The sequence below is a fragment of the Rhineura floridana genome, chromosome 8, assembly GCF_030035675.1.
Source record: "Rhineura floridana isolate rRhiFlo1 chromosome 8, rRhiFlo1.hap2, whole genome shotgun sequence".
NCBI lineage: Eukaryota > Metazoa > Chordata > Lepidosauria > Squamata > Rhineuridae > Rhineura > Rhineura floridana.
The window spans coordinates 112,782,822-112,802,452 of NC_084487.1; the positions used below are offsets into that span (position 1 = coordinate 112,782,822).

A 19,631-nucleotide genomic window follows, 5' to 3' on the forward strand; every position below is an offset into this window, starting at 1 on the left:
GAATTTGCTTTCCTCCATAATTCACATTAAGGCAGTACCTTTATTAGGCCAAATAAAAGTCCAAAGTCCATATTAGTTTTATATTGGGGGGGGGGATTGTCTTGTGGCCTTCCTTATCTTTAAATAATTAAGAAGTGGCCAGGTGATATTTGTTCATTGTAACATCAGATGACAACTTCAAAGGCTCTTCCTCTTGGCACCCATCAGTTTATCAGTACTGTCTTTTCAAAGTAGTTCCTCTCGGTGTTGATCAGCTGATGGATGTTGAGAGGGAGCTCCTTTGCAGTCCGTTTTCAACTGATAGCACACCTTCAGTGGTGAGAATAGCCCCATGAGCTACGTTAGGGAGTTCCCAAAGGAGAACTGCTTAGTGCAGCCAATCCTAGCTACTTCTTTATCTGGGCCACCCCTGATATCCCATATGACATCAGGTGTTGGGCATGTGTTCGTAGTTTGGAAAAAACTGCCTCACAGGCCAAATTAGGGCCACTGCTTGGCCTTGTTAAGCCTGAGGGCCACAGATTCCCCACTACTGCATTACAAGTTGAGTCTATTGTCATTATTTGGCTGCAGAATGCTGAAGAACTCAGGAGGATTTATTTTCCCAAGCAGAACAATGCACAATTATTCTTTAAAAGTTAAATGAAGCTTTTAACATTTTAAAAGAAAAATCCTTTGCTGCTCTGCTTTAAGTATAAAAATCCAGTACTCATCAGGCAATGTTTACACAGTCTTGCATGTTGTAAAGCCCATAGACCTAGAGTACAGAAACATAGATTATACAGCCACAAGAGTGGCTGTATACTTTAGCCAGAATGGATTTTTCACATACTGCAGTGTTAAATTGAAAATACTCCCCATGCAATTCTGATGCTTCCCATCAGCTCATTTCAAAACAAAACTTTACAAACTTAGTTCTGAACTCAGAAACGCTTGCTTAACAACCCTCTAAATTTTCATGGTGATGCACAAAACAGTCAGAGAGAATCAAGAGTTCAAACTGTAAAAAGAGAGGAATAAAACAGACCCCCTTGGGACTTTTTTCTGCCAGAGTTCTCATAATTTGTTCAAATTCATTAAAAATCAGCCATGTTCACAGAGTACCTGTAATCCTATTACTGACCTGGCTGATTTTTAATTAATTTAAGAGATTTAGAATTGTAAGCCCGGGCATGCTCAGTAAGAACCAACTGTCACTATTCTAAAAGTCAGGCTCACAGCTGCTTGGCTTGGCTTGGCTTGGCTAATCAGGGGGCCACACCCACACCATACCTTTATTTCACTTTAGACTGTCATAGCTCCCCCCAAAGAATCCTGGAAAGTGTAGTTTGTGAAGGGTGCTGAGAGGAGACTCCTATTCCCCGGACAGAACTCCAGTGGCCAGAGTGGTTTAACAGTCAGCTGCTCATTGAAGCTCTGTGAGGGGAACAGGGCATCTCCTAGCAATTCTCAGCACCCTTCACTAACTACACTTCCGAGGATTCTTTGGGAGAAGCCATGACTGTCTAAAGTGGAATAAAGGTCTGGTGTGGATGTGGCCAGTGACAGCTTTGGTTTAAATTTGGGTGGGAGGCTACATGTGCCTGCTAATAGAATAAAAAGGTGGGGAAAATGCTGAAAAGCAATGATACTGTTCACAATGTTTTCTTTTTGGAAAGGAATGGGGCTTCCCCTCTGCCCAGCACCTACACACCCAATCTCTTCCCCTTCCCTTCCCCCTTTCCTGCCCTCCCGCTCCCCTTCCACCATCCTCCTCCGCTCTCTGCCCCTCGCTCAGGTCAGTTTCACCTATCCTAAGCATGATTGCACAGGAGTAAATCCCACTGAACTCAACAAGCATGGAAAGGATCAAATTTCCCCCTCCTCCCACCTATTCCCTCCCCCTCCCCTCCTTCCTCCTCCTGCTCTTTCCGCTCCCCTCTCCCTCCTCCCCCCCCATGGTCAGTTTTACCTATCTTAAGCATGATTGCATGGGAGTAAATCCCATTGAACTGAATAAGCATGCAAATAATCAGACCTGCCTTCTTCTCCTCCCCTTCCTCCTTCCCCTTCCCCTTCCCTCCCCCTCGGACAATTTTACCTATCCTAACCATGATTGCAAGGGAGTAAATCCCATTGAACTAAATAAGCATGCAAATGATCAGACCTGCCTTTCCTCTTGTTCTCCTCTCCCTTCCTCCTTCCTCTCCTCCCCTTTTCCTCCTTCCCTGCCCACTCCAGCCCTCTCCTCCCCCTCCCCCCTGGTCAGTTTTACCTGTCCTAAGCATGATTGCACAGGAGTAAATCCCACTGGCCTCAATCATGCAAATGATCAAACTTGCCCTCTTCTTCTACCCCCCTCCTGCCTGCTTCCACCCTTCTGCCCTTCCTCCCCTGCCCCTCCTCCTCCCCATCCCCTGTGGTCAGTTTCACCTATCCTAAGCATGATTGCAGGGGAGTAAATCCCACTGAACTCAATAAGCATGCAAATGACGAATCCATTCTCAGCAAACTTGCACAAGATCCCATTTCTTACCTCCCAGATTAAAAAGCAGAGAAATTCACTAATAGGCAAAAAAAAAAAACTTACAGTCTAAGAACATACCTATAGCCAACAGATATTCCTATCAAATGAATATGGCAAGTGGTGGCAACACCTGCCATCCCAAAGATGGAGAATTAAATTTTTCTGTTTGTCGGTGTTTTTCTTACTTTGCTTCTTTCCTGTGTTACTACTGTTTCTACAGAGAATCTAACCTAGAAAATTATATTTCTCTCATTATTCATCCTAGAAATCTGTGTCAGATTTATTTTTATTGAATTCAGAGCCCTTTTATTAGTTAATGTCATATGATGGTGAAGACAGCCTTTTGTGTTTCAAACTGGAGGTTATGTTCTATTTCTATTTTGGGTGCATTAACAGTTGAATCTGAAACTGCAGTTTGATGTAAAATCATACTGATTACAATATGTTAGTACTTAAGCAATGAATGTAGCTGTTGGAAAAAACAAACTTGGCTTGCCCAAGATGCATGCTTTCAGCCTGCTATGCTTAACCCACTCCACTTAAGGAAAGGTGGGCATGGCCAATTAAAAACATAGAGCACACCTAGAATTTTGCTAGAATATATTTCACCTCACACTGTTTTACCTTGTGTGAACTGAGACACTCCTCATGTCCATTGGAAACTATTCTGCAGAACAGTCGGTGCCATTATTCCAGAATTCTTTTTGGAGCGTTTTTAGTGTTGCAAAGTGTTGCTGTAGTTCAGAAATCGAAACAAAAGAAAATGATTTACTATAGGAAACTTCACTAAAATTTCAAAGTAAATCAAATATATTTAAAGTGACTATCTAAACTATATCAAGTTTCTCAATATTGTTGCTTCCTCCCTGCTAAAACAAGATCAGCACAGCACATGTCTTGTTTGTGTTATCTGGGCTGATTGCAGGTGTTGCCACCACTCACCATATACTCAGAGGCACGTTATCAAATTCTTCCAAGTACACAGGAAGTGGATTGGACTGTGAAAGACCAGCCCAAATTGTGTTTGCATTTTTACAAATTTGTAGGGCAGTACAATATTTCAAAGAGGAGGTCAGGTCTCCTGCTCCCCTGGTGCGTTCACTATAGCTGCCCAATTTTCCTGTTTTTTAAAGTTTGATGGAAATACTATTGCTATAGGTACATTCTTAAACTGCAAGCGGTTTTTTTGCCTATAAGTGAATATATTATATAGAAAGGAACAGATATAGCATACAGAAAAGTAGAGAGTACAGAAAAACAGCGACTCTAGGCTTTCTAGGGGTACTGATCTGATGCCATGCACTTTGTTGACATTGTAATTTGACTGCGGGCAGAGTAAAATGACCCTGATTTTCCTCATTTTTCAGCCCCAGCACAGAGCAGCTGCATACCCCTAGTACACATTTGTCTGCATAGAAAACACAGCTCTAAGATCAATGAAGTTGGTCTTCATTAGGTACCCTCCTGATGAATATTGGGACTCAGTGAGATATCAAATTACAGTAGGGTCCCACTCATACAGTGGGTTACGTTCCAGACCCCCGCCTAAAAGCGAAACCCGCCAAAAAGCGGAACTCCTTCAATAAAATGGCACCTGACGCACGAAAAACACCGTAAAAGCGGAACAAGTGCCGTATGAGTGGGGCCTTACTCTGATTTTAGCCGCTGTATTAGCGGAACGCCGAAAAGCGGGGCCCTACTGTATATTTAATTATATCTGTTTTAACCTTAGTGAATACTACATCACAAAGTTCTCCTGTGAAAACACACTGAAACAAATGGCGCTGCCCAAAAGCAAGCTTGTAGTTTTGCACAGCTCCATTCATTTCAATGAGGCTTGCACAGGAGAAATTCTTTATAGATTCTACCCTTAATCTTTAACTAGATTGTAAACGTGTCTATATGATATGGCGCTGAGCCTCTGAAGTCCAGATGTTTGAATGTGCTTCCTATCTTGTTTTGTTTTTTCCCTTTCAGCTACTCCATGTACATGAGATCTTCCTTGATTGCCATTACAATTGGGAACTAGTGATATGGTGCATTTCATTAACTCTCTTTCTTTTAAGATTTGTTACACTTGGATCTGAAACAAGTAAAAAATACAGCAATACCTCAATATTACTTACTGAACAGGTGAGAACTCTCCTGGTGGTAAGAGTGATGACTACATCTCAGTGTCCAATGATGTCTTGGCACTTTATCTTTCTGTTTCTGTTCAAGAAGAGTGAGCAAATATATGTCTTGCTAGTGTAGACAGTAAGTACGGGTATTTTAGATTCCTTATTGTTGTTTGTTCACGTATTTAAAAGATTAGTTGACTTGATGTCTATATATGTGTGTGTGTACACACATAGATATACATAGTATTTTTATTATGTAATTTTATTACAATATATGCATATCATTTTCACATAACACTGGTCCACACACTGGCAGATTTAGTCTTCAGATTATGCCACTGAGGAACACTAAAGATTCAAATATGTTTGGCTATTTGAATAGCATTTGGACAGCATTGCTTGAGTTTCTAGCAATACATATCCCTTTTTCAAGCACAGTGTGCCCTAAAAAAGCTATGTAGTATAATTATAATGTACAGGGTTTTTTTAAAAAAGAAAATGGCAACTACACAAATCTTACTGTGAGATAAGAGTGTGAGAATATCTTTAAAATGTCTCCTTACCTTCAATAATGCCTGCTATTTATTAAATTTATATCCTGCCCTTCCTCCTAGAAGGTACCCACAGTGGCAAACAAAAACACTAAAAGCACTTTAAAACATCCTAAAAACAAAAGACTGTAAAACATATTAAAGCAAAACATCTCCAAAACATCTTTAAAAAAACAACTTTAAAAACATCTTAAAAAGCAATTCTAGCACAGATGCAGACTGAGATAAGGTCTCTACTTAAGAGGCTTGCTGAAAGGGGAAAGTCTTCAGTAAGCACCAAAAAGATAACAGAGATGGTGCCTGTCTTCTATTTAAGGGAAGGGAATTCCGAAGTGTTGGTGCCACAACACTAAAGGTCCACTTCTTATGTTGTGCGGAATGGACTTCCTGATAAGATGGTATCTGCAGCAGGCCCTCACCTGCAGAGTGCAATGATCAACTGGGTATATAATGTTATTTGCTTGTTCTTATGCTGAAGGGTAGTTATGGATTTTCCATATGAGGCCGGCCATCAAGCGGGTTATAGCTCCACCTATCGTCCGAAGGCAAGAATGTTATTTTGAAGTCAAGACTAGGGGCGTCAGGCCCCTCCCACTCCCCTGTTCATTCTTGCCTTCGTACCGAACAAGTTTGAAATTCTTGAAGTGTAGCTTTAGATAAGTTTTTTTTTCTGTATTTGTGTGACGGGGTGGGAGTTTTCTGTGTTTTTCTTGTACCTTTTCCTCCCTCTGCCCTGTCTCAACTATTTTGTTTAATTGTTTTTGCTCCCTTCCTGGGGAATCTCGTTGGGGGGTTTCGCATTTACCCTCGTTTTTCCCCAGTATCTAGCCTAACGGCTATCAGGGAGACCGTGGCGGCGGTTCCCCCCCTTGATTTTCCTTAGGCGGCGGACGCAGTTTCTAATCAGGAGCTTGCGGCTGCAGCTTCCTGGTCTGCTCCGCCGCAGTTTTTCATGCCCTATTTCGGCTTGTCTCTACAAGGAGCCGGCGGCTGTGGCTTCCTTTTGCCTGCGGTTCCTGCCGCGGTAATCTTCTTGAGGTGGCTACAGAGCCCAGGCTCCGTAACTAACGGACGTTCCGGGAGACCGCGGCTGCGGTTCTCCCTTCCTTAGCAGCCGAATTAAGAATCCTGAGAGCTTGCGGCTGCAGCTCTCTGTCCCCCGTTGCCTTGTCTCCTCCTCGCCGCCTATTTTCGCAGCAGTAACAGAGCCTGCGGCTGTGGCTCTGTATCCGAGTCCCTTTTTGGTTGGGCTGCTCTGCCTCCCCTGGCTCGCCTACGGCAGTTTAAGACTATCATGACTGCCTTTGGAGCCTGCAGCTCGTTTTTTCCTCCTCGTTCGCTGAGCCGCGATCGTGTTTTCTACAGCCTCGCTGCTCCAGAGTTTTACTTTCGAGGCAATTTTTGGCATTTACTGGCGCTCTCCTGTAACCGCCATCGCTTCTTTTTTGCCCCATCCTTTTCTGATTGGCCAATTTTCCCGCTCTTTTTGCGGGCGCCATTTTGTTTGTCTTTCCTTCACCGCTCTCTCTGTTTAGTCAGTTTCAGTGCCAAAAAGGGGGGTTTCTTTGCAGGGGCTGTTGTTTGCAGAGCCAAGGCTTTCAGTCAGCCCCCGCAGCGAGATCTACACAGAATTCTCTACCCTACTACTGCTGCTGGCCATTACAACGCTTTGAATACTGCTACTATCTGAAGTGTATATAGACTGTTGATACTACACTAAAGCCATTTGCACTGTGCATTTTGCCCCTACGTGGCAGTGTACAGAGACTGTTGATACAATACAGGCTGTGACCACTATACCACGTGGCTTGACCAGTACATTCTGCCCCATCCGTGGCCGTGTATCCGACTTCTACTCCTATATAAGAGCTGTCTGACCTGTTACTTCTGTACATTCTGCCCCATCGTGGCAGTGTACCAACGCTGCTGTCTTTGTACATTCTGCCCCATCTGTGTGCCGTGTACTTCGCCATCTGGGCCAGTGCATCCTGCCCCATCCTTGTGCCGTGTACTGCGCCTATTTGGGTCTGTACATTCTGCCCCACCTGTGGCCGTGTACTGAACCCCTCTGGAACAGACGATGGCGGAACAGCCAGCGACAGCTCAGGCGACTAAGCCTAAACAGCCTAAGGCAACCAAACATAAGCACATCAAAGCGGTTGCCAAAACCAAGCATATATTCAGCGTTGTATCGACCAAGAGGGCACATTACATTACCACTCCGGTGCCTGAGGCAGCTGGCCAGGAACCATTAACATCTTTGTTTAATTCTCCAACCGCATCATCAGAGGAGGACTTCGCAGGGTTTCCTGACCAGCCAGTAGCCAGCCACCTTCCTCCTGTTTTACCACTGAGGGCACATTCCTCTTCACAGCCTGCTGAACTGTTTGACTCTTGCTCTGGGCAAGCACACCCATCTGCCACGCCGGGGCTGCAGCTGTCTCAGGAGTTCATCTCGCAACTACAGGACATGCTGTTGTTCTTTTCTCAAACACAGACACAGGCGCAAGTCACTGCCATGCCTACTCAGAGCCTTAACAGACAACCAGACGCTATTGGTCACTATGTCCATAATGAGACAGATCCCTCATGTTCTCCGAACCCTTTTGATATTGTCAAAGGCAGATTCATTGATAACGTTCCCTGTGGGGAGGACTCACCATATGCCATGCTAGCCGAAGGTGACGACTGGAGTGACCAGTCGGAGCAAACGGAGGATAACTCATACCGTCTGTTTGATACGTCCAACTACCAGCCCCTCGCCCGCAGAGTACTAAACACCCTTGGTCTACAGTCTGCACAACCATCGGCTGCTACTCCCGCACTTAAAGGGGCCAGAGTCCTGAAATCCCCCACACCAGTGGAGCACTTCCTCCCGGTTCCGGACCCCATTGCCAAGCTGACCTACCAAGAATGGTCTCACCCACTGCGAACTCGCCGTTTTCACACCCTTGCAGACAAGCTTTACTCCTTGGCCCCAGACTTTATTAGCAAACTAGCCGTCCCTGGCATTGACGAACCCATCTCCAGTCTGGTTTCTAGATCTCTGCTGCCCAGGGAAGGAGAGTCCCACTTAAAGGACGCTACTGAGCAGAGGCTGGACTTTGCTTTACGCAAAAAACATGAGGCCACCGCCTTTGCCATGCGAGCTTCTGCATCTGCTTCCATATTTTCCAGGGCAGCCATGATGTGGTTGGATGACCTTTTAGATAATCCAGATCCAGATCCGGTGGTTCTGAAGAGATTCTGCTGAAACTGCACAAAACAGCAACCTTTGTGGCCGATGCTACGTTGGACGCTCATCAGCTCAGCGCAAGAGCTATGGCAGCGCAGGTAGTCGCCCGACGGACCCTCTGGCTTTGTCACTGGCAGGCGGACTCTACCTCCAGAGCCAATCTATCGAGAGCACCTTACTCCGGCACCTTACTCTTTGGTGAGGACGCCCTAAAGGCTGTACTGGTCGACCCCAAGGACGCTCGCAAGCCTGTTTTGGCTACTGCCAGGAACGTCGATCGCAGACCTTTCCGACGCTTTACCCCATACCGCACGACCCAGCCCTTTCGCGGAACGCGGCCTGGAGAACGAGGCTGCGACTTCTGAAATTTTGATTCCCGTCCATTCAGGGGAGCTTGGAACAGACGCTTCCCGGGCAGAGGTCAGTACCAAGCACGCAGAGGTACCTCGATGTCCTCATACAGGGGAGGGTCTCGCCAGCACAAGCAGTACTGACACTATACCGGTCGGGGGTAGATTGCTTCTGTTTGGAGATTGTTGGCTGCGTCTGACTCAGGTCGCTTGGATCAGAGACCTTTTTTGTTATGGATATGCAATAGAGTTTTGGGCAACACCCCCAGACAAGTTTCATCATTCCCCTTGTCCCAGGGCACCGGACAGGCACTGCATCATGCAGACTGCCATACAACACCTCTTGGACATAGCGGCGATAGAGCTAGTCCCTACACCAGAGAGGACGGAAGGGGTGTAATCCCTCCTATTTGTTGTGCCCAAACGAGATCTGTCATGGAGGGCGGTATTGGACCTCAAGTTCATTAACCGTTTCGTAAAGTACCGCAGGTTTAAAATGGAATCCCTTCACTCCATCACAGAAAGCCTGCAAGAAGGAGACTTCCTGGCCTCTATCGACCTTAAGGAAGCATATCTCCATGTGCCTATTTGCATAGCCCACAGAAAATTCCTTCGGTTTGCTTTTGACACCCAACATTTTCAATATCGAGCAATGCCGTTTGGTCTCTCGTCTGCCCCGAGAGTATTTACCAAGGTGCTACTCATACTAGTGGCCTACCTCCGGCTTCAAGGGGTCCATATCTACCCCTATTTGGATGATCTCTTAATAAGGGTGAGTTCTAAGGAGCTGGCTCATCGTCATCTAATGCTCACGCTCCATGTATTGCAGGCATACGGCTGGCTAGTCAACTTCGACAAAAGCCATCTTCAACCGACCCAACGTCTCCAACATCTAGGGGCGATGTTGGACACCCTGCAAGTGACAGTATTCCTGTCCCCAGACCACATAACAGCTATCACAAACATCGCGCGGTCTTTGATGCACCACGTAACCACAGACGTCATGCTGCTAGCCAGGGCTCTCGGAATGTTGGTCTCCACCATCCATATTGTGCCATGGGCTCGAGCTCATACTCGCCCACTCCAGTGGGCTTTGTTGCCGTTCCAGCAGGACATTGCCAGCTCAAATCATCGAGCAATTCACCTGAGCTCCGCACTGCGTCTCTCATTCCGCTGGTGGACGAAGGTCCAACATCTTACCAAGGGCACTCCGTTCAAAGAACCCCGCAGGACTGTTATCACCACAGATGCCAGTCTACTTGGCTGGGGAGCCCACTGCGACTCTCAGTTCGTTCAGGGAGTGTGGACCACAGCAGAGCAAACTCAGAACATCAATTGGCTGGAGCTAAAGGCGGTCCACTTGGCTCTACTCCATTTTCAGTCTCTGTTCCACCTGGACCATGTTCTCATTCGAACAGACAACACGTGTGCAAAATCACATCTGAACAGACAGGGGGGCACCAGGTCCCATGCTCTGCAGGATCTATCTTACCTCATCTTCGACTGGGCAGAACAACATTTACAATCCCTGACAGCAGAACATCTCCGGGGGGTTTGGAATGTGACAGCAGACTGGCTCAGCAGACAACAGGTCTTTCCAGGAGAATGGAAACTTCATCCGTCCATTTTCCATCGGCTCCAGCATCGGTTCGGCGTCTTCTCAGTCGACCTGTTCGCCTCCAGTCGCAATTGCCAGCTTCCCAGGTACTTCGCCCGATACCTGGACACAACAGCGGAAGCAGTGGATGCTCTGTCAATGCCGTGGCCGGATGGCCTCTTGTACGCCTTTCCTCCAATACCGCTGTTAGCCAGAACATTGAGGAAGGCGCGGAGAGAGAGGGCACGGCTGGTTCTGATAGCACCATATTGGCCACGTCGACCGTGGTTCTCGGATCTCCTTGCGATGGCAGTGATGGATCCTTGGACACTCCCAGTCAGGCCCGACCTATCCCAGGGTCCAGTATGGCATCAGGACCCCACTTGGCTCAACCTAACAGCGTGGCTTTTGAACGGGGACATTTGAGGTCAGCTGGCCTGTCTGACGCTGTTATTGATATTATCTTGGCTTCGAGAAGACCATCTACTACTCGTATATATCAACTTACTTGGGTGGCTTTCTCCAAGTGGTGCCAGTCCCACCACTGTAATGCGTCCCAGGCCACGATACAACAGGTGCTGCAATATCTTCATAGAGGTTTTATGATGGGACTTAGACCCAACACCTTACGTCGACATGCCTCAACTTTGTTATCTATTCTCTCGGTGTCACATCCGTTCATCAAACGCTTTCTGAGGGGAGCCGCTGTACGATCTCCGGTTGTTCATCGTTTTCCCTCATGGAGTTTGTCGAAGGTCCTGAAGGCTTTGCAACGCCCTCCTTTTGAACCCATCAGGACTGTTCCCCTACGTCTGCTGTCCTTCAAGGTCTAGTTCCTAATCGCGATCACCTCTGCGAGACGAGTTTCGGAACTGGGCGCATTGTCTTCTGCTCGCCATCTCTGTGTCTTTCACAAGGACTCTGTTGTGCTGAAGACTGATCCTTCCTTCCGTCCTAAGGTCGATTCAGTTTTCCACTGCAACCAGGACATTGTTTTGCCTTCCTTTTGTCCGAATCCTACTCATCCTCTCAAGAAGGCTTGGCATTCGTTGGATGTCCGGAGGGCTCTCAAGATCTACCTGTCTAGGACCCAGGATATACGTCGATCTGAGTCTTTATTTGTATCCTTTAATCCACGTTCTATGGGGCATAAAGTAGCTAATTCCACCTTATCCCGCTGGTTGCGGGCATGTATTGCCTTAGCTTACGAATCTCTTAAGCTTCCAGTGCCAGCTAGCATAACAGCTCATTCAACTAGGTCAGCGGCTACTACGGCTGCTTTTGCTACCAACGCTCCTGTTGCTGATATTTGCAGGGCTGCCGTTTGGTCTACCCCACACTCGTTCATAAGGCATTATAAAATCGATCGCTATGCCTCTGCCGACGCCTCTTTTGGCAGACGAGTGTTGCAACAGGTTCTTAATGATGATTAGCATGTGGGTGGTCCCTCCCTGTATGGGCTGCTTTGGTACATCCCGCTTGATGGCCGGCCTCATATGGAAAATGGACCATTGGTCTCACCTGAAGGGTGATTTTCATATGAGGACGGCCATCACGACCCTCCCAGTTGGAGGAGATATCATTGCTACGCTATTAGATTTTGAATTACTAGTGAAGTCAAGACTTTTATTACTGTTATATCGCTGTTAGAGTCATGTTATTACACATGTTGATATTGTGTTATTTTCCTGCCTGTTGGCCCGTTGGTCTTGTTTCATGCATCTTTAGATATTTTTCTTTAGATTTGCTGCAAATGAACTGGGGAGTGGGAGGGGCCTGACGCCCCTAGTCTTGACTTCAAAAGAACATTCTTGCCTTCGGACGATAGGTGGAGCTATAACCCGCTTGATGGCCGTCCTCATATGAAAATCACCCTTCAGGTGAGACCAATGGTCCATTTTCTGAATTTTAGTTAGCTGAAAAATTTAGTGACAGTAACATTATACAAATGCTGAAAGTCTCAGAATCATGCTCATAAGTTGGAGGTGAATTCTTGTTATAACATTTAATTTACTTATTTTGGGTTAGATAAATTTGTACTTGAAAATGGAAAAGAAGCCGAACAAGAAAGAAGAACTGACATTAGTGAACAATGTTTTGAAGCTTGCTACAAAATTACTGAAGGTAAGAATAAAAATGAAATATAAGCATACTCACCTCAAAATAAATGTTGCTCAATAAGACATCTATTTTTGATGGTCTCTTTCCCCCCCCCCACTAAATCATACATCTTTTTTGTTCTGTCAGTTCAAAACATTTGTTGATTTAAAAATTTAGATCCTGCCATTTGTGACCCAAAGGTGCCAAAGTTTACTAATAACTAAATTTAAAATGCATAGCAACCACTGAAAACAAAACAAATAGAAAAAAAAGTAAAGTTAGGTACATGCAAACTTCAAAACATAACATGAAGGATTTGGCTATGTGCTTTAGAGCCAGAGCCGGCACCAGAGGGTGACCACTTGAGGCCCTGGCCAAGGGCCCAGAAGGGCCCTCCCTCAGGGTGGGAGGGTAGAGCTCCCATTTCGCAATCCGTGGCAGTGTCTACTCCTGACCCTGCTGGAGATCACAGAGAGGGAGTTCCCAGGCATTCCCCTCTATACAGACTACGTGGGCTTCAATAACACTCACACAGACCCCACCTACCTCTCGCATTACTATGAATGCTGTGCATGCATGCCTGCCGTCAACCAAGATGGTGGCAGGGGCATCAGCCCCTTAGGGAAGCCCCTGTCAGCATCTTGGTTGATGGCAGGCATGCGTGTTCAGTGTGCAGGGCATTCATGTGAGGCGACAGGAGAGGTAGGTGGGGCATGGTGCCCAAGAGCCCAGTTATATCTGGCACTGGCCCTGTTGACAGCTATTTGATGCTACAAATAAACATGATGTGCAAGTGTTGTTGTTTTTTTTACTTTGGCTGTTTTCAAACTATGTTTAAACTACAAATACAAATAATGGATGAAACTTTCATTGTGGAAAATGGCATTGCATTTGCTTAAGTTATCTACTATATATGTACAGTTTTTTCATAGCTCAAGGTGGTTAGCAGTTTCAAATAAACTCACTGGATGGTGTTCACTACTAGGCCTATTCAGAGTAAACCCACTGAAGTTAATAGACATAACTAGCTTAGATTCATTCATTTAAATAGGTCTACTTTGAATAGGATTTAGTTGAATACAATCTACTAAATAAATGCTGGCATTGTTGAGTGTGCGTGCGTGTGCGTGCATGCGCGCTCTTCAAGCATCAAGTTCCACTGAGACAGTCATGTGCGTGAGGTCATCTCTTGCTTCTTTCCATGCAATACCACTCTTCCCTACCCCGTGTTTCCAGAAGAAAGGAATGCAGGAAGAATCAACTATCATGAGTGCACTTATTTTCACAGTGCAGTATTAAGAACAGCCCTTTGTGAAATGGAGCAAGTTCAAGGACTGGGCTTTGGAGGCAGTTCAGAAGGGTGACTTTGCCTTCTATCTAAGTGATTTTAAAAGAAAGAAACAAAGTAGGAGCTGTGTGCAAAAATATTTCACTTTCAGTTACCATCATACATGACATGTGGACATTGTATGAATATAGAAACTTGCAAATCGTCCAGTACACATGTACCCACACACTCAGCCTGCATGGAAACAGGCAAGTTCCATTAGGGTCAATGGGACCTATTCACAAGTAAATGTGCATTAGATTGCATCTTTATGGTAAAAACCCACATCAGAATTCGGGGTATGCATATGTTCCTGAAGACTCTTTGCTGAATGGCATAACCAGATCTTGTCACCATTGGCATTATTTTTGCAGGTATTACATAGGATATTCTGGAATCTCCCATCAAATGTAAATACAACAGCCAAAATTATCCTCTCAAAGATTTGGGATAAATGCAAAGAGATGTTCTTTTCAGTCAGGTTCATCTGTGGTACTGGTTGGAGACACACACTTGCACTTACTGAGAAGTGACCCATAAGCAGTTCAAGAAGAATGGTTGTACTGTTGCCCATGATTGGTTTTGGCCTATTACTGGTTTTTATGTCTGCTAAGAATTAATGCAAGAGTTCTTAAATTGCATACAGGTGTGTTTTCGGTGCCCTGGTTATCTATATGCTAGACATACACGTGCATACCCCCCAGCTGTGGACTTCAAGTGTTGCATCAGCAGCTCCATATAAAAGTCATTTCTGCCAGGGCAGTCAGAGAGAAGGGAACATAATATGTCAGGAAAGGACCACTCCCGATAAGCTTCAGCCACTGTTATTCTTCAGGATCTGGAAGGCACCTCTTCTAGAAGTGAAATTTCATAGGCTTCTACTTATGTAAATATGTTTCTCATTACTAGGAGCTGGACAGTCCTTTCAGGTTATATGGATTGACAATGAATCCTCTGCTTTATAACATCACCCAAGTAGTCATTCTGTCTGCTGTTTCTGGTGTTATCAGTGACTTGCTTGGATTTAATCTGAAGGTATTCAATATTTTTCACTATTTCTGCCTCAGTTAGTATTTTGGGTGTACGTTTCTTCTTTTTTAAGTCACAATAACCTTGTGTAAATATTTGCTGAAGCATCCTGTTGAAAATAAATGATTCATTTTTATCCATAGTACTGGCTTTCTCTTTGGGCTATATTATATAAAATAGGCAAACATTTTATTAGTTTTGTGAACTTTCTTGAACCCTATCCTAAATATTTGCATTAATGTATATGACTGGAACCCCAGAATAATAATCCTGAAATACTACTATAACATCATGGTTTGTGATATTGCACTGGTTCATCGGTAAGTACACCCTGCCTTGATTATTTATTTGCAACAGAAAGCGTATTAAGGCAAAGCTACATTGTGCTATGTTTTAAAAGTGACCTAGCTAAAACAGTCATTGTTAAAAAGGCCAGATTTCATTGTTGCTGGCTGGCATAGATTATTTTTTCAGAGGAAGCAGTTTGGTATGACAGCTTGGATAAAGTCTAGAACACCATTCCAGTGGATTTTTTAAGTCATTTGGTGGAATCAGTGCATTATTCTCAGTTTTGGTGTTTTTGGTTTGTAGCATGTCATCTAAAGCCCACCATCCTTAATGTTAATATTTCATTGCAGCAACCTACCAAAAAAATCTCTATAGTAGAACATGTCATGTTCATAATGACATGACTTGCCGCAGTTGTTTGTACAATGGCAAACTATTGTGTATGTTTGAGGGAAGGACTATACGTCAGTCGTAGTGCGCATATTTTTCATGTAAACAGTGCCAGGTCAATCCCTGGGATCTCCAATCAAGTAGCACATGATAGGAAATAACTGCTTAAGACCCTGGAGAGCTACTACCATCCATAGTAGACAATACTGGCCTGGATGAGAAATGGTCTGACTCAGTATAAGGTAGCTTCATGTGTGAGATTATCTATCTAATCTAATCTCTGTGTATGTATAAAATATATGTTGTAGTTGATGACCTTTTGACATTTTTAGCTATAGTTTTAAAGAAAATACAATTTAGTTTTCTCCTGTATGCTAGCATATTACATAAATACACAATCTTATTGAAAAGCTTAAGCACAGGATAAAAGCAAAAGCTACAGTTAAACTTGGTTCTAAATATGTTCTCTGCTGCTTAACTTTCAGCTCTGGAAGATCAAATCCTGACACTTTTCAGAAAAGGAAACTGGGCACAATCTTCTGGAGAAGAGAACTGATTGACTAAGCTACTTCAAAGCAGTCACTGATTCTATATTTCAGATGTTGCAGTCTCTTCAAGGATTATCATTTGAAAAATTGAAGTGTTTACATCTGACTGTCTTGTGCAATCATATTTATTTTATCTTTTCACTTTTTGTAAACTTTATTTTACCTGACATATTTTATTTTGAAACATTAATAGTTTTTGTTATTGAAAGGGTCAAAAATGGATATTCAGATACTTGAGATCCTGGTAATTGGTCACACTAAATTATTCAAATATGCTTCATCTGTTGTGAGAGATGAAGCCCTAATGCTAGGCTTTTGTACTTCAGAATTTCTTGTTACATCAATGTCATGCTGAAGTCACTTTATTGAACATGTACTATAAAATGTTTAAAACATTTTATGTCGTACCTTCCTTTCAGGGGTAGTATCAGAGCACCAGCATATTGTTGGTTACAGTAGAAAGTGACATTTACTGTAATTACAATGGAGTAGACCAGGTAACTACATTTTTATATCAATATATATATAAATGCTAGAGCCAGCAAGTTTCTTACTGAAGTGATTCCAGGACCCTAACCATATTGAACTGAAGTTTTAAGCATTATTGAATATTAATAAGGTGTTACATAGCAGATCAACAAGTGCTCTTTGATAACATTTTTATTAGAGCAATAACTGTAAACTGTTACATGCTGTAAAATATTTTGATAAAGATTAGCTATAGTATTTATTTGAGACCCTGGGCTGTTTGCACAGCTCTGACTGTGCTGCTCAGTATGTGCACTTTTATTGTTACTTTTAATAATGATCTTTATATATACTAAATAGACAATATTATGGTGGACTATGGTGCAATAGTATTACCTTTGAAAGGTTGATATATTATGTATGAAGATAAATGCTCTCCCATAGTGCACTGTAGTATATGTAACTTATACCACACACAGAATATAAAAAAATCGATATTATAACTTGTATAAAATTATAAGACATGCAGCTTTTGAAATTCCAATTTTCAAAATTCAATCCTAATTCTGTTTAGAAGTAAGCACTGATTATTTCCGTTAAACTTTCTTAAATTGCTAACTTGGCTACAATTCTATCCACACGTGCTTTGGAGCAAGTCCCATTGAACTTATTGGGCTTATTTCAGAATAAACATACATAGAATCGGTCTGTTACACAATGCCCTGGCTTAGCTTTCTGTTTACTCAGAAGTCCTACGATTTGCTGGGGCTTAAGTGTGAATAAGACTGCAGCCTCTAGTGATTTCAATGGAATGCTTTTAGGACTGATGCAGATCGTGGCCATGTTGCATCTGTTTTTATTTAATTTCCAAAAGGCTAAGGCTGCAATTCTGTACATACTTCCCTGGGAGTCCCATTGAAGTCACTTAGTTCTGAATAGATATGTATAGGTTTGCGCAGTACAGATAACATTAGCCAATACTGTCTTTAGCAACAAATAATTAATTTTATGTTACACAGTGAAGTACCCAGTTTGAACACTGGTGACTGTAACCGAGTCAACTTTATCTAACAATGTGCTACATCAAATGCAAACAGAAATCTTGCTTTGTGCCTACTGAGACCTCTGGGATTGTCCCATTCACTTCATTGGAGCAGTCAATTTTACACGCACAAATATATATATATATATATATATATATATATATATATATATACATCTAACAGCCTCTCCCTTGAGTCCATGAATTAACTCTCATGCTCAGTGTATGCACTGGAGCACACATAGAGTTATGGATGACGTTAAGTGCATCTGAATAGATATATATTTTGGCTCTTGGATTTTGCTATTAGATTGGTTCACTATTTCAAGAGAGTCAATTTATTTCTTAATATAACCAAGATGAACATTCTTTAGAGCCCTCAATATGAGCTGCACAATGAAATTGTAATTAAAAGCTTTATGTTAAAAGGGACAGTATTATCATGTTGAGCAGACATAAAATATTCTGAACTTGAGAATGTGTGCATTATGCTTATTATTCCAATGTCATAATCTACTGGTCCAGAAACAACAGAAAATGATGGCTGATCTGAAAAAATAGTGATAATGGGGGGGAAACCAAAATTCCAACCCCCTTTTCAGAATTATTGTAACATATACTTATGTGGTATAAGATATTTTATATATAAAGCAAACAAAACATTTTATATTTCATTTGTTGCTGTACTAATGTTTAATAATAATAATAATGACCAAAGTGCATTGTTGTTGTTGGGTCCCCTCCTCCCCAAGGAATGTATTACTGGAGCTTTAAGAACATGCTGTGTCTAGTTTATCATGTAAAAAACTTTGGCTCTATGATCTGCTGTTCCTCTATGTTGTCTGATGTTGGGATTGTTGTTTAGGAACTGTCTATTTTATATATTTTCCCCAAATACGGTACAGACCTACACAGAACTCAATTTTGCACAGAATATATTTTAAGAAAAAAAAGGATGGTATGATTTGTGTACGGATAAAAATTACTCTGTTTTCACAGCCTGCAACTCCTTTTACTTTTCTTTTTTAAAAGACCAAGTTATTTTGAGAATTAAAATATTAATTAAATGTTGACTATCATCTTGTTAAAAGCAGCAGCTTGAGTTCAAAGTAATTTGATTGTAACTATACCTCAGCACCTAGCAATATGTGGATTGTTGCACTAATTATGGCAGCATGGGGAAACTTAAAAATGAGGACTTGCAAATATGAAAGTACCTCACAAAATAAAAACAAGAATGTTTTAAATGGTTGCCATTTTGTCTATCAGTCAAACAGGTGAAACCCTAAGCATGTTTTACATCCCTTATTTGGAAAAATAGAGGTAAGCAAAAAAGTGGCAGATCTTGTCTGTTAAATGTTTTTGACACATGTTTGTAATAGACAGCATGATCAGGCTTGGAATAAAACATTCTGTGGCTGATGGTATAAAGCAAAGCATTGAATTGTGTTTTTACTACAACAAAATTAGCAGTGGCTTTCTAGGAAGCAAAGTACTAGGGGGAACTGTCCAGTGCAATTCAGTTCACGCGATCCCTGGGGTGTGTGTGAAGATGTTAATTCAGCATACTTCTTTGATTATATAAAGATTTGAAGCTCATATTTTGATGTTTAATTTTGGCAAGAAGCAGCTTTATTAAGTGGAAGTCATATAGTCTAATCTACCTTGAGGGTCCTAATTAGAAAAATAGAATACTGAAAAGGTAAAAGCTATTAAAAATAAATAAATAAATAAACGGTTAGCTTTTAAGGTTGCAATCTTGTTCGCTATCACTGGGAGCAAGGTATACAGAGCACAGTTGGATTTCTGGGTAAATATGTTGTGTCAGGGGTTCCCAAACAGTCTGTGGACCACCAGTGGTCCATGAACGTCTTGTAGGTGGTCTGCAAAATGTCTGTGGATTTGTGTTTGAAGATGGGAGGTGGCACATCCATTGCATAAATACTCATATTCATTTTTAATTTTTATTGCTGCTTATATTCTATGGAATTCATATTTTAGTAAAATATATAAGAAATAAAAGAAGCAATCAAAATATAGTTAAAAAGTATATATCATCTAGCACAGTGCACTACAATTA

General features: G+C 42.7%; 1 protein-coding gene across 7 annotated transcripts in view; it reads left to right on the plus strand.

The window, feature by feature from the left end:
• PHTF2 (putative homeodomain transcription factor 2) overlaps nucleotides 1-19,001 on the plus strand; it is a 130,874-nt gene extending 111,873 nt beyond the window's left edge. For all 7 annotated transcript variants that reach the window (XM_061582137.1, XM_061582143.1, XM_061582141.1 and 4 more), the window contains 4 exons: nucleotides 4,484-4,639; nucleotides 12,388-12,483; nucleotides 14,696-14,821; nucleotides 15,979-19,001. In XM_061582137.1, the coding sequence (XP_061438121.1) occupies nucleotides 4,484-4,639; nucleotides 12,388-12,483; nucleotides 14,696-14,821; nucleotides 15,979-15,999 (399 nt within the window). In that variant the 3' untranslated portion in view covers nucleotides 16,000-19,001. The remainder of the gene's footprint in view (nucleotides 1-4,483; nucleotides 4,640-12,387; nucleotides 12,484-14,695; nucleotides 14,822-15,978) is intronic.
• The last annotated feature ends 630 nt before the right edge of the window (nucleotides 19,002-19,631 follow it).